A 15,517-nucleotide genomic window follows, 5' to 3' on the forward strand; every position below is an offset into this window, starting at 1 on the left:
GTATAAGTTATTTAGAAATCACCAAACCATTTTCCACATTAGCTGATTTTAAAATTTAAAATAGTGATGTTCCTTTTTTCTTAAAGAATGAATATTTTAAATATATTCCAATTCCATTTTGTACCAGTTAAGAGGAGATAAAAAGTAGGAAAAGAAAGTTGGCAAGGAAGGGGACAGATAGTTATATAAAAGAAGAGGAACATTCAGAGATAGGAAGAGAGATATATACATTCAAAGATAGAGATAAAAGAGACTGAGAGAGAAAAAAAATCCAACAAACTTCTAATAATAGTAGTAACATTACTACTATTATTTTATTACTTACTTCAATGAAATAAAAAAGAAACCATTTTAAACCAGATTTAACCATGATTAGTTAGAATAGTAGGAATTATGGTTGGTTTGTTTCTTTTCCTGTCTTTTAGAGTTTCTGCAATGTGGATATATTACCTATATAATTAAATATTAGTAAATAAAAATACAATCGGACTGCATGTAATAGTTAAATATGTTAAAAAAAATTTATATAGAGAGCTGGTATCATTACTAAAAGAGATGCAAGTTCTTGAATATGTCAGTATCATTATTAAAACTTCTATTTCACTTTTATAATGACTATGATTTAAATTAATAATAATAATTTGTTTTTCTTAGCATCGTTACTCCATTAACAATGGATATGTATGCCTGGACTCGAGAACAAGCTGTATTATATGGTGGAATAATACTTGCTGCTCTTGGAGTTGAGGCAATTATTATTCTCATGGGGATTAAATTACTTTCTAAGAAGTAAGTTATGTGTCTTTGATTTTGTTTCAGTCAATTTTAAAATAGGCTCTTAAAAAAGTCTTTTTTAAAAAGTGAAACATGAAACTAACTCAACACCTCACATCACCTTCAGAATACCTACAAGGCTTCACACCTTTCTTACCTGATCTCCCATTGAAAGCTAACAATGTAAACAAATGTATTAGTAAAATAAAATAATAAAGGTTTTCTCTCATTATCTATAAGTTTCAGTCCTTGAATGTTTGCAAACAGATTTAAAGTTTATTGAGGGAGTATATATTACTAAACCTTTGGTAAAGTCATTGGTGAAGCAAGATATTTTACAAAGTGAATTGTCTTCTAATGTATCTTTTGCATATTATATTTTATTTAAAGTATTTCTAAAAGTGTATTTTATAAAACTTTGTTCTGCTGGATGGTAATATATGTTATGCAACAGAAAGGATTTAATGGTTAAGTCTGGAAAATTCTGCTTAAAATTACCAAACTTCTTTCCTCTAAAACTTTCAAATCTTCAGTACGTATATATAATATTATAATGACAAATATATTATGTAGCATAATATAGTTATTGTACAAAGTTATTTGTAACTTTGACCATAGAACATTGTTTTAAAGAAGTATTTTGTAAAACTGTAAGTATAAAGAACACACTTTGGGGGAAGTGCTTGTATAAAATTAAGTTCATTCATGTAGTCTGAGACGAGACATTAGTTGATAAATTTAGACAATTCTAACAATTTAATATTCTTACAATATTTTAATAATACTTTAGAATTTTATAATGTTCCAAAATCAATTAACAAATCTTGATTCGTTGTGTCGGGTTAGGTGCAATGGGGGATACTATGAATATTCCTATGCTTATAAAACCAAGTAGAAGGTTGAGATATAGATGTAGACATAGGCATAGATTTATATTCAAAATTAAATAATAGTAAATGAATTACCTCTTGCTATGGAAATAGAGCAGTCCTGCTGATAGGCATTCTTACAGATTTTCCACTCCATACCTTCAAAGAGTTTGTGTTCTATTGGGAAGGAAAACCAATAAAAAAAATATGAAGTCAAGTAATGGTAAGTACTGTGAAGAAGAATGGAGCAGAGGATGAGAATAGAGAGTAGCAAGGGCAGGATTGGAAGAGAGAGTGGCAGTGTTATTTTGACTGACTGCTCTACGAAGGCGTGTTTGAGGAAGTTACATCCAAGCAGTGACCTCAACAAAGTCAGAAAACAGTCATGCAGGGGCCTGGAACTCTCTTTCTCCAGAAGACTGAGCTTTGTGTGTTTAAGGAGCAAGCAGGAAGGCAAGTTTGGCCAGAGCAGGAAAGAAAAGACAATGGAAGAAGATCAGATCGGAATGATGTGAAGCCTTGTAGGTATTCTGAAGGTGATGGGAGGTGTTTGGGTTTATTTTGTTTTAGGGACTCTTTGGTCTTTTTTTTTTAACTAAAAAAATTTTATTTATTTCTGAGAGAGAGAGAGACAGCATGAGCAGGGTAGGGTCAGAGAGAGAGGGAGATACAGAATCTGAAACAGGCTCCAGGCTCTGAGCTGGCTGTCAGCACAGAGCCAGACGTGAGGCTCGAACCCACAAACCGTGAGATCATGACCTGAGTCGAAGTCGGACACTTAACCGACTGAGCCACCGAGGCGCCCCTGGTTGTGTTTGTTTATTTCATTTTTTACTATGGAAAATTTCTAACATATACAAAGATGTAGATAGGATCATGTACTAAATTTCTAATATCTATTACCCAGCTTCAATAATTATGAATCCTTGAATAATTGTGATTTATTTATACTTCTACTTACTCCACACTCCCTACCCCCATACATAAATTATTTTGAAGCCAATCCCAGATATCATTTCATATCTTCCATAAACATTTCAGTATGTATTTCTAAAAGCCAATGATGACAACATTATCACATCTAAAAATGTTAACAGTGATTTCTAAATATCCTCAAATATCCAGGCAGTATTCCAAGTTTTCTCCCCTATTTTAAATATTTTTAAAATTTATTTTGTTTTGTTTTATTTTGTTTCACAGCTTACTTGATTCAGGCTCTTGTGTTTCTTTTTTTTTTTTTTTAATTATTTTTTAATGTTTATTTTTATTTTTGAGAGAGAGAGAGACAGAGCATGAGTGGGGTAGGAGCAGAGAGAGAGGGAGACACAGAATCCAAAGCAGGCTCCAGGCTCTGAGCTGTCAGCACAGAGCCCAAAGCAGGGCTCAAACCCATGACCATGAGATCATGACCTGAGTTGAAGTCAGATGCTTAACCAACTGAGCCACCCAGGTGCCACAAGGCTCTTAAGTTTCTTAAGTCTCTTTATCTATAGGTTTTCCATCTCTCTCTTTTTTCCTTACAAATTGAAGAAATCAGGGTGTATGCTTTATAATTTCTCACATTTTGAGTCTTGCTAATTGAATTCCTATGGTACTGGTGGTGGTGGTGTTAACATTTTTCCATGTTTACTATATTTCTCAAATATCGGCACTTATATCTAGAAGTTTGATGAAATATAAGTTAAATTTTTTGACAAGAATATACTTTATAAGCGGTAATATGTACTTATATTGGGAGAAATGTTACATTTTGTTTATCTCTTTATAATGTTAGTGACCATTGATCATTTCTAGATCCATTAATATATTAATAGATAATTGAAAAATGTTGATATTTTCATTCAAAACTAACCAAGAGTATTTTATTTTCATATAATATTAATTCATAGATTTTAACATTTTTGCGTGTTTTAATCCATTGTTATTATTATTATTTCTGTTGTTCACACTGTTGCATTTTGGCCAAACGCCAAATTGGCCAGAGTACCTTTACTATTGGCTAAAAGTACCTAGTAGCCACTGATAGCTTCTGTGTTCTTTTCTATGAAAAAATATCCAGACTCATCTTACACATTTTCTGTCCCAGATCTGAAATCAACAGGTTCCTTTTAGTGAAAAATTATATTTAGCATTCATATTAATTGGTATATGACTAAAAGCATTAAAATATTATATCATAGTTTATAAAATATAAAAGTAATAAAACTATGTAATCATGTTTTCTTTTTTAATTACAGAGTTTCTGTTCTTTAACAGGATTGGTGAGCGTGCAATTCTACTGGGAGGACTCATCATTATATGGGTTGGCTTCTTTATCTTTTTACCTTGGGGAAATCAGTTTCCCAAAATACAGTGGGAAGGTATAGCCATACTTATTTCTATAATGTTACCCCCTGTTAATCCATCTAAAATTAACAAGTAATGTACTGTACTAATTTTGTTTTTACAGATTTACATAATAATTCAATCCCTAATATCACATTTGGGGAAATTATTATTACTCTTTGGAAGTCTTCAAGAGAAGATCACAATGAAGGACCCACTGGTTGCCCAATTGAACAAGCCTGGTGCTTCTACATCCCCATGATCCATCTGGCCCAGTTCCTCACAGCAGCTGTGCTAATCGGAGTAGGCTATCCATCCTGCAATGTTATGTCCTATACGTTGTATTCAAAAATTCTGGGACCAAAACCTCAGGTGAGCAAGTTATCCTGATATCGTAATCACATGAAGTATAATTGTAAGTACATTTTTTGTTACTATTCTTTATTTTTACACAAGGTGATTTGGTGGATTTTTATCATATTCAGCACTTTAAACTAAAAAAAAACCACAACTTTTGTAAAATAGTTTTAGGACTTAGTAAGCTGAGATTTAACAAAGAGGACTCTAACTTAGAGCTCAAAAGTGTTTTGAATTCAAGATTGTGAGCTCAAAATCCTTTTCAGAGAAAAAATATATCTGAAGCATAAATTTCTGAAACTCATTGTTAAACTAGGCAAAAGTTAGGAAACCAAAAATGATAGACAGTGTGGATCTAGGCTTAATTTCATATGGTTCTAGGGACAATTACTAAGAGAGGAAAACACAGCAGTCTTAAACATGTATAGCAGCTATGTATAATTTAAAATTAGTTTTTATTTTTTTTTTTTTACAAATAGTTTATTGTCAAATTAGTTTCCACATAAAACTCAGTGCTCATCTAAAATTAGTTTTTATTATAAGAATTTTCAGGGGCGCCTGGGTGGCTCAGGTCAAGTCGGTTAAACGTCCGACTTTGGCTCAGGTCATGATCTCACGGTTCATGGGTTTGAGCCCCGTGTTGGGCTCTGTGCTGACTGCCAGAGCCTGGAGCCTGTTTCAGATTCTGTGTCTCCCTCTCTCTCTGACCCTCCCCTGCTCACGCTGTCTCTTTCTCAGAAATAAATAAAACAATAAAACAAATTTAAATTAAAAAAAAGAATTTTCATATTCATTATATAAAAATTAGAAAAAATATAGAGTCCAAATGGAGAAAACTATCAGAGACAATATTTTGGTGAAATTATACTTTCAATGTTTTATCTATGTATGTGGGTGTTTAACACAAAATAGGATTACATCATTGTTACTTTTTAAAATTTTTTTTAATGTTTGTTTATTTTTGAGAGACTGTGAACAGGGGAAGAGGCAGAGAGAGGGAGACACAGAATTGGAGGCAGGCTTCAGGCTATGAGCTGTCAGCATGGAACCCAACATGGGGCTTGAACTCACAAGCTGTGAGAAAATGACCTGAGCTGAAGTTGGGCGCTTAACTGACTGAGCCACCCAGGCACCACATTACTATTTTATAATCTTCTTTAAAAAATGTATATAGCAATATATTGTAAATAATTGTCCCATGACATTTAGTTTTCTTTAACAGACATCATATTCCATTTTATGTGTGTACCATCATTTATTCATTTTCCAATTATAGTACATTTAGGTTATTTCCAGGGTTTACTTCTAACCCTTCTTTTTAGTAGAAGTTATTTAAATGGTCACAAAATGAAAATATTACTTTCCTCTTTAAAAATTACACTGTTGGGGCACCTGGGTGGCTCAGTCGGTTAAGCGACTGACTTCGGCTCAGGTCATGATTTGACGGTTTGTGGGTTTGAGCCCCGCATCAGGCTGTGTGCTGACAGCTCAGAGCCTGGACCATGCTTCAGATTCTGTGTCTCCCTCTCTCTCTGACCCTCCCCTGCTCATACGGTCTCTCTCTCTCTCAGAAATAAAGAAAACATTTAAAAAAATTAAAAATAATAAATAAATAAAAATTACACTGATAGGGGTGCCTGGGTGGCTCAGTCTAATTGTCTCTAACTTTGGCTCAGGTCATAATCTCTCTTTTTTTAAAAATTTTTTTTTAAGGTTTATTTTTGAGAGAGAGAGAAAGAGAGACAGAAGGCAAGCAGGGGAGGGGCAGAGAGAAAGGGAAACAATCTGTAGCAGGCTCCAGGCTCTGAGCTGTCAGCACAGAGCCCGAAGTGGGGCTCGAACTTGAGATCCAGGAGATCATGACCTGAGCCAAAGCCAGATGCTTAACCAACTGAGCCACACAGGCACCCTAGGTTGTAATCTCAAAGCTTGTGAGTTCGAGTCCCACGTCAGGCTCTGTAATGACAGCTTAGAGCATGGAGCCTCCTTCGAATTCTGTGTCTCTCTCTCTGACCCTCCCCTGCTTATGCTCTATGTCTCTTCTTCAAAAGCAAACAAACATTAAATCTTTTTTTTTTTTGAAAGACAAAAAAGAAAAAATAAAATAAAATTTTCACTGATAGTATTACATTTTCAGGGCAGAAATTAATATTTCTATTGAAATAAGGCAAAGAGATAAGAAAAATTTTAACACTGTGTTTTTAAGCTATAATAGTAGGTAAAACATTTTACTTTCTGAGTCGTTCAGTCCATAAAACTGTATTTTCAAAACAAAGAATAAAAGCACATAACAAAAGCAATGTGTGATAGTTGTAAAAAATTCAAATAGTTTGAAATGTGTATACTAGAAAACGAAGACTCCCCTTAGCTTCAACACACTAAAGTCAACCCCTGTTTATTTCATTTGTATGCCTCAAGACATTTTTCTATACCTATTCAAGCATATGTGGACTTGTTCCTTTTTTTTAACTGGAAGACATTTATTAGTGTGTAGTATTTAGTTATTTATAAATGAGTGTTAAATATCAGTGATAACAATTAGCTAAAATTATGAAAATGTTTTTTTATATTACACGTATTTAATTATTATTTTTTTCTTCCAAGTTTTTATTTAAATTCAAGTAGTTAACATATAGTATAGTGTTGATTTCAGAAGTAGAATTTAGTGATTCATCACTTACATATAACACCCAGGCTTATCACAGGTGCCCTCCTTAATGCCCATCTCCTATTAGCCTATCCCCACCCCCACAGCTGCCTCCCTCCAGCAACCCTGAGTTTGTTCTCTATAGTTAAGTCTCTTAATGGTTTATCTATCTCTCTGTTTTTATCTTATTTTATTTTTCTTTCCCTTCCCCAGTATTCATCTGTTTTGTTTCTTTTTTTTTTTAGTTTATTTATTCTAGAGAGAGGGTGGGGGAGGGGCATAGAGAGAGCAAGAGAGAGAATCCCAAGCAGACTTTGTGCTATCAGCATGGAGTCCATTGTGGAATTCAATCTTATGAACTGTGAGATCATGACAGTTGGATGCTTAACATACTAAGCCACCCAGGCGCCCCTCATCTGTTTTGTTTCTTAAATTCCACATATGAGTGAAATCATATGGTATTTGTCTTTCTCTAACTAACTTAAATCATTTCACATAATACATTCTAGTTCTATCCACATTGTTGCAAAAGGCAAGATTTCATTCTTTTTTGATGGGTGAGTAATATTCCATTTGTGTGTGTGTGTGTTTTTATATATATATACACATACACATATATACATACATACACATATATGTACATACATATACATATATATATATATATACACATATATATACCACATCTTCTTTATCCATTCATGAGTCAACAGATATTTGGGTTCTTTCCATAATTTGCCTATTGTTGATAGTGCTACATAAACATTGGGGTGCATCTGCTCCTTCAAATCAGCATTTTTGTATCCTTTCAATAAATACCTAGTAGTACAATTGCTGGGTTGTACATAGGGTAGTATTATTTTTAACTTTATGAGAACGTCCATATTGTTCTCCAAAGTGGCTAACCCAGTTTGCATTCCCACCAACAGTGTAAGGGTGAGAGGGATCCCCCTTTCTCCGCATCCTTGCCAACATCTGTTGTTACCTGAGTTGTTAATTTTAGCCTTTCTGGCACGTCTGAGGTGGTATCTCATTATGGTTTTGATGTGTGTTTCTCTGAGGATGAGTGATGTTGAGCATCTTTTCATGTGTCTCTTAGCCATTTGTACAACTTCTTTGGAGAAATGCTTGTTGATGTCTTTGCCTATTTTTTCACTGGATTATTTGTTTTTTGGGTATTGAGTTTAATAAGTTCTTTACAGATTTTGGATTCTAGTCCTTTTTCCAGTATGTCATTTGCAAATATCTTCTCCCATTCTGTTGGTTGTCTTTTAGTTTAGTTGATTGTTTCCTTCGCTGTGCAGAAGCTTTTTATCTTGATGAAGTCCCAAAAGTTCATTTTTGCTTTTGCTTCCCTTGCCTCTGGAGATGTGTCTAGTAAGAAGTTTCTATGGCCGATGTCAAAGAGATTGCTGCCTGTTTTCTCCTCTAGGATTTTGGTTGTTTCCTATCTCACATTTAGTTCTTTCATCCATTTTGAATTTATTTTTGTGTACGGCATAAGAATCTGGTCTAGTTTGCATTTTTCTGCATGTCACTATCCAGTTTTCTCAACACCATTTATTGAAGAGTCTGTCTTTTTTCCATTGGATATTCTTTCCTGCTTTGTCAAAGTTTAGTTGGCCACACATTTGTGGGTCCATATCTAGGTTCTCTATTCTTTTCCATTGATCTACATGTCTGTTTTTGTGCTAGTACCATATTGTGTTGATGATTACAGCTTTGTAATAGATACAACTTGAAGTCTGGAATTCTGATGCCTCCACTTTGCTTTTCTTTTTCATCATGACATTGGCTATTTGGGGTCTTTTCTAGTTTCATACAAATTTTACAATGCACTCATGCCTTTAAAAAAAAATTAAACAGTACATTCTATCTCATGTACATAATATATATATTTTTCGCATCTTGGAGTATTTTACTTAATAGCCATAATCTTCTTTCCATGTCAATGCATATAGATGTTCTCGTTATAAGATCTTACTCTATATAGGACCTTATTCTTTTAAGTAACTGATTAGCATTCCATTCATTAAATACATCATAATTTATTTACTTAATCCACCATTGATGGATGGTTAAGGTGTTTTCAATTTGGGGATATTAAAAGTACTGCTGAGCTGTACGTTCTTGGGTAGATTGTATGGGTTATAGTTTGGAGTACAGTTTCGGAAGAGTGACATTATGGTATAGTGGAAAGTGTTATAGTGGATTCAGCCAAACATGCCTTTAAATATGTTGGATAAGTTACTTGAATTTTCTAAGCTTCAGCTTCCACATTTGTTAAATGAGGATAATACCAATTGCAGAAATTTGTGTATATTGGAACAATATATGTAAAGCACCTAGCACAGTGTTTGGAATATAGTAAGTATAAAATAAATGTTAGCCATAAAGGGTAGATTAAAAAATTAAATTGTTCCCATAGCTTTAATAGACATTAGACATTGTTTATCTGTTTATACTACTTTTATTTTTCTTTTAAAAATTTTATTTAATTTTTAAAATTTATATCCAAGTTAGCATATAGTGCAATAGTGATTTCAAGGGTAGATTCCTTAATGTCCCTTACCCATTTAGCCCATCCTCCCTCCCATAACCCCTCCAGCAACCCTCTGTCTGTTCTCCATATTTAAGAGACTCTTAGGTTTTTGTCCCCCTCCATGTTTTTATATTGTTTTTGCTTCCCTTCCCTTATGTTCATATGTTTTATATCTTAAAGTCCTCATATGAGTGAAGTCATATATTTGTCTTTCTCTGATGAGTTTTGCTTAGCATGATACCCTCTAGTTCCATCCACGTGGTTGCAAATGGCAAGGTTTCATTCTTTTTGATTGCCGAGTAATATTCCATTGTACCTATATATACCACATTTTCTTTATCCATTTATCCATCGATGGACATTTGGGCTCTTTCCGTACTTTGGCTATTGTTGATAGTGCTGCTATAAACATTGGGGTGCATGTGTCCCTTTGAAACAACATACCTGTGTCCCTTGGACTTTTATTTTTCTTAAACTGACTAATCAAATAAGTATACTGTTCATTATTTGCTGTAATTATAGAGAGGAATTTTATACTTAATTTAAAATAAAAGATGGAGAAGGTGATTCTTGTAAGTTTGTCATAGTTTGGTAATAGTACTTTCATCCTTATTTTTAAAGTAATTAAACCTATAAATCTCAGTCTTATTCTCTCTCTCCACCACAGGGTGTGTACATGGGCTGGTTAACAGCTTCTGGAAGTGCAGCACGGATTCTTGGACCTGTGTTCATCACCCAAGTGTATACTTCCTGGGGTCCGCGATGGGCATTCAGCCTTGTCTGTGGAATAGTGGCACTTACCATAATGCTACTGGGTGTGGTTTACAAAAGACTTGTTGCTTTTTCTGTAAGGCATGGAAGGATTCAAGAGTAACCTAACTAACACTGTGATGGAAGGTACTTGTATGGGGCTTCTTCTTCCAGGACTCTGCAAGACCATTGCTATAAGTCAATTTCCAAAAGTCAGGCTACAAATATTGTGTATTTTGAATAACAAGAATATATATTGAATAATACAGGGAATTCTATGTATAAATATGAACAGTAATATATAAAAACACTCTGGTTCATAATTTCCATATTTCAAAAAGTATTCTTCATATAATAGCTCTTTAGCAGTTGCATGAACTCATGAGTGAATGGACAGTGGTTTATAAATATGAAGTTGTGCTCTTAATTCAAACTGCAGAGGTGTCATTAAAATAATGAGAAAATATTTATGTAGTGAAACGATAAGGAGAGTTCTGTATGAATTACTAAAAATGAAATTATAGAAATTATTTACCTAAATAGAGGTTCCTATGTTTGAAGATACCTACTTTTTATTTATTTAAAAAATGCAGCTTCTATTATCAAATTTCCTTATGCAACACAAATCATAAAATTTTCCATTTACCATGCCTGCCATCCTACCTTACCTTCTAGAAGTCATTATTTTTAATTCTATACCTTCTGACCTATTTTGGTTCCCTAAGTTAATAGGAAAGTACAAATAATGCTAATATTTGAGCAATAAAGATTAAGATATCAAGATGGATTTCATTACCTTTAGTAGGACTAATTGTTTTTTTCTTTCAAATACTAATAAATAATTCACTTCAGAATCATAAGCCAGATATATTACTTTATACATATACTGAGTAGCCAACTGTTTTTTAAAATACTGTCATTTTTCAGCTCCCTTAAATTCTGGAGAAAAACTATCACTTTAATTATTTAATTAAATTATTTAATTTATTTACTTTTCCCATCTCTCAGTGGTGGCAGGGAAGACATAGCAGTTTTCAAGCTATGTCTCTGTAACTATTCCAAACTGCAGAATTTTAAATTTGAATAGGCCATGACAGCCCTAATCTAGTTAGGCTAATAAATATTTGAGGTAAAATTGCTTTAATCTAACAGGTTACTGATTTTACTTGAAGTTGGCTAAATCATACTCTCTATGTGTACATTTCTACCTCTACATAAGTTGAATGCTGATAAAAAGAACTAATATAGAATTATGTATATGGATAATTAATAATTACCAAAATATGCAAAAATATTTCTAAATATTTTTCCAAATGTTTCCTACTCTAAGTTCTATTTTCAAATCTGAAAGTGAACAAGTAAGTAAACACTGTAATCTGCACTTTATACTATGTTTGTTGTATTCTTGTGGGTTTTTGTTTTGTTTGTTTTTTGGCTTGAACAACAGAAATTTATTTATTTATTTCTCACAGTTCTGGAGGCTAGAAGTCTAAGACCAAGATTGTCAGCAGTGTTAGTTTGTTCTGAGGTCACTCCTTGGCTTGCAAATGGATATCTTCTCCCTGGATCTTTTGTTTGTTTGTTTTTACAGCTTTATTGAGATATAATTAACATACAACATTGTGTAAGTTCAACGTGATTTGATAAACTTATATACAGCAAAATGATTACCACGATAGCATTAAGTAACACCTCCATCCTATCACATAATTATTATTATTTTTTTTTTTGTGGTGAGAACATTTAAGATCTACTCTCTTAGCAACTTTTAAGTGTATAATACAGTATTACTAATTGTCATCACCATGCTGTATAACAGATCCCCAGAACTTAGTCATCTTATAACAGGAAGTTTGTCTTCTGACCAGTGTCTCATTTCCTCTACCCCAGTGCCCCTGTCAACCTCCATCCTACTCTCTGCTTCTAATTTCTCCTTATTTCTCCATATTTCTAGTGGCTGAATAATATTCCAACACGTATATACATCTTTATTCATCCATTAATGGACATCTAGGTTGTTTCCATATCATGGAGTTTGTGAATAATGCTGCAGTGAACATGAGAGTGCACATATCTCTTTGAAATCCTGGCTTTGTCTCCTTTGGATATATACCCATAAGGGGGATTGCCACATTATATGGTGGTTGTTAATTTTTGAGAAACCTCCATTCTGTTTTCCACAGTAGCTGCACCAATTTACATTCTCACCAACAAGGCACAAGGGTTCCTTTTTCTCCACATTCTCACTTCTTATTTCTTGTCTTTTTGATAATAGCCATTCTAACTGGTGTGAGGTGATGACATCTTATTGTGGTTTTCACTTCCATTTCCCTGTGGATTAGTGATGTGGAGCATCCTTTCATGTACTTGTCTTCATGTACCATATGTATGCCCTTTGGAAAAACGTCCATTCAGATCCTCTGCCCATTAAAAAAAAATTTTTTTAAAGTTAGCTCTACACGCAATGTGGGGCTTGAACTCATGACCCTGAGATCAAGAATTACATGCTCTACTTACTGAGCCAGCCAGGTACCCCTCCTCTGCCCATTTTTAAATCACACTGTTTGGCATTTTTTGCTGTTGAAATTTGCTGTACTCTTAAATCCAACTTCTTCAGCCCTAGTAGAAAGCTTAATTTGACAGAAATCATCCCATGATTAAATTTTAGAGATTGTTTTTACTCTTTTCCACCTCTCATAGTGAGACTCTGCTTAAGTTAGACTTATCAGAGAGAGCCATAGCCAGGTTTCTGTCTATTTGGTCAAGTCCTGGGATCTCTCTTCTCTGATGTTCTGCAGCTCTTTCCTAAGTCTTACATTTTTTGGGTAACTTCTAATCTTAAAGAGTAAACTCCACCCTTGGTTTAGATAGTAATAACAACAATGGTAATGATGAAAATAATAGCAAACATTTATAGAGTTCTTTTCATATTGCAGGCAATGTGTAATGTATGTTTTCATAGCAGTCTTATAAAGTGAAGGTGCTGTTATGACCCCATTTTACAGATAAAGGAACTGAAGCGCAGAGAAAAGACTTGTCTAAGTAACAGTCTGTCTTCAGAGTCCACACAGTTAATTACCAAATTTTTTATATTATGGGAAATAGCCCAAAAAGTTTTAAGAACAGTTAATTAATTGCTTATTTTAGAGTAAATTAAGGTATGTATACCAATGACTCCTATTAGCAGAAATATTAGAGAAACATAATTTGAAGCCCACTGACTAGGGTCGTTATCCTAGCCTAATGGACTATTTCCATGCCAGAATATATGACAGAGAAGTTTCCCAATTTCCAAGGATTTATGATATTGAAGAAAATTCAGATAACTACAACCTTGCAGAAACAACTAACACCTTTCTTTTTATTAAGAATGCTTTCTTTTCTTGGGGATTATACCAACACACATCTTGGCTCAAAAGAAGATTAGGAAGTGACATGGGGTGGAGGAGAGGGCAGGGAGGTAAAGTTTGAGGAAAAAAATCACTAGCTAAAGTCATGAGTGGGACAAGTGGAGTACAAACTGCAAAGGATGATAGGAGACTATGCATTTCAGAAAAGATATGTTTTTGAAAACCTAAACTTAAGAAGAAAATGATTTATATATTTGAAGGGATTTATAGCTTCACAAAGCATCTCCATGTTACCTTTCTAAACTTGCCTCCACTTAAACTTCTCCAGTTATCTTGCATAAAGTGAAATAAACCCATATGTAATTTTTGTTTTGGGGAGGATAAACTGCTTAACTGCATCTGGTCAAGAATAGATTAATTTATTGTGAGAGGATATTTTGGGTACCATTTTTGACTACTGCAGACTTTTTTGTAATTTAATGTATTTTAACATTGTGAATATACATTTATAATAAACAATTATTATGTGTATGTACCTTAAGCCTTAAAATTATTTATTCATAATTTCAATGTGTATTCAAAGGGTACCTACTGTGTACCAATCACCATGTTATTGTTGGGAATAAAGCAGTGAACAACCCTCATGGAACTTCCATATTGGCAGGAACATTAGAAATTAATTAGTGAAGTGATTATGCTTAAGGGAAGGATTATGAGAGAGAGGCATAGGGGGCTGTGAGGGTGACTAATAGGGGATCTGACCTGAACAGGAAAGTCAGTGACTGTTTTGCTAAGGATGTAATGACTAAGGCCTGGTAGAGAGGATGGTTTGGACTGGTGAAGAGTGGGACAAGTGCATTTCAGGCTGAAGGTGGCAAGAGTCAAAAATCTGGGCTTTTACAGAACTACAAATAGGTCTAAGATGGCTAGAATATAGGGACTGAGAAAAAGCGTCCTATTAGGTGAGGGTATAGAGGCCCAATGCATCACCTTGTAGACTTCAGACAGTAGGGTGTCCTCCAGTAGTATGTAAGAGGTATTCTAACTTTAGGCATGGTTTGAGTTAAGAGTTCAAAGAATGTCATCAGGATTCTTTTTCTTTTAGTTCTACATGTCTCTGCTTGACTTTGCTTTCAGGTTCTCTCCATTTTGTGGCAAGATGGCCATTGGCAGCTCCAAGCTTGCAACATCTTTGTAACTCCAATTCCAGAGAAAAATGATTTGGGCAGAAGTATCAGAAAAGGCTCCAGGAGGGCAACAATCATCAATGAAGGCTAAAACAACTAGGTGAAAGAATAATGAGGAATTTTTTAAAGGATGAATGAGGCTGGCAACACCTAAACCTACGGATCAATCTTATTTTTTTTAATGTTTATTTTTGAGAGAGAGACAGAGAGAGGCAAAGAGTAAGGGGGACAGAGGATTCAAAGCAGGCTTGGCGTTGACAGCAGAGAGCTGGAGGTAGGGCTCAAACTCATAAACTGCAAGATCATGACCTGAGCCGAAGTCGAATGCTTAATTGACTGAGCCACCCAGGCACCCCCTGATCATCTTAACGTCACTGAAAGTGGGTAAGCATTATGTGCCTCATAACTGCATGCAGCAGGAAGTACATAGCACCACTTATAAAAGTGTTCCTGCCAAAAAATTAAACCAGAATCTAATTAAGCCAATAAACTACTAGTTTACAGGAAATACTGAGGAAAACAAGTTAAATGTCATCTCTAGGTAATCACCTAAACCCAGAAGGCTATATATTCTATAGACAAATGGTCCAGTTACAAAAATAAAAGAGAGAGAGAGAGAGAAAAAATAAAGGAGATCAGAAGTCAGAGATGAAAAAGAAACTTACAAGATATTTTTTGGATCCGGTCAAACAAACCAAATGTAAAAGGATGCTTTA

The 15,517-nt window shown here is 34.2% G+C and overlaps 1 protein-coding gene across 4 annotated transcripts in view; it reads left to right on the top strand.

The window, feature by feature from the left end:
* Nucleotides 1-11,650, top strand: part of MFSD8 (major facilitator superfamily domain containing 8) — a 41,507-nt gene extending 29,857 nt beyond the window's left edge. For all 4 annotated transcript variants that reach the window (XM_039256268.1, XM_039256267.1, XM_039256269.1 and 1 more), the window contains 4 exons: nt 655-789; nt 3,900-4,003; nt 4,093-4,340; nt 10,182-11,650. In XM_039256268.1, the coding sequence (XP_039112199.1) occupies nt 655-789; nt 3,900-4,003; nt 4,093-4,340; nt 10,182-10,388 (694 nt within the window). In that variant the 3' untranslated portion in view covers nt 10,389-11,650. The remainder of the gene's footprint in view (nt 1-654; nt 790-3,899; nt 4,004-4,092; nt 4,341-10,181) is intronic.
* Nucleotides 11,651-15,517: the final 3,867 nt, after the last annotated feature.

This window comes from Hyaena hyaena, unplaced genomic scaffold (assembly GCF_003009895.1).
Source record: "Hyaena hyaena isolate Hyena2069 unplaced genomic scaffold, ASM300989v1 scaffold_563, whole genome shotgun sequence".
NCBI lineage: Eukaryota > Metazoa > Chordata > Mammalia > Carnivora > Hyaenidae > Hyaena > Hyaena hyaena.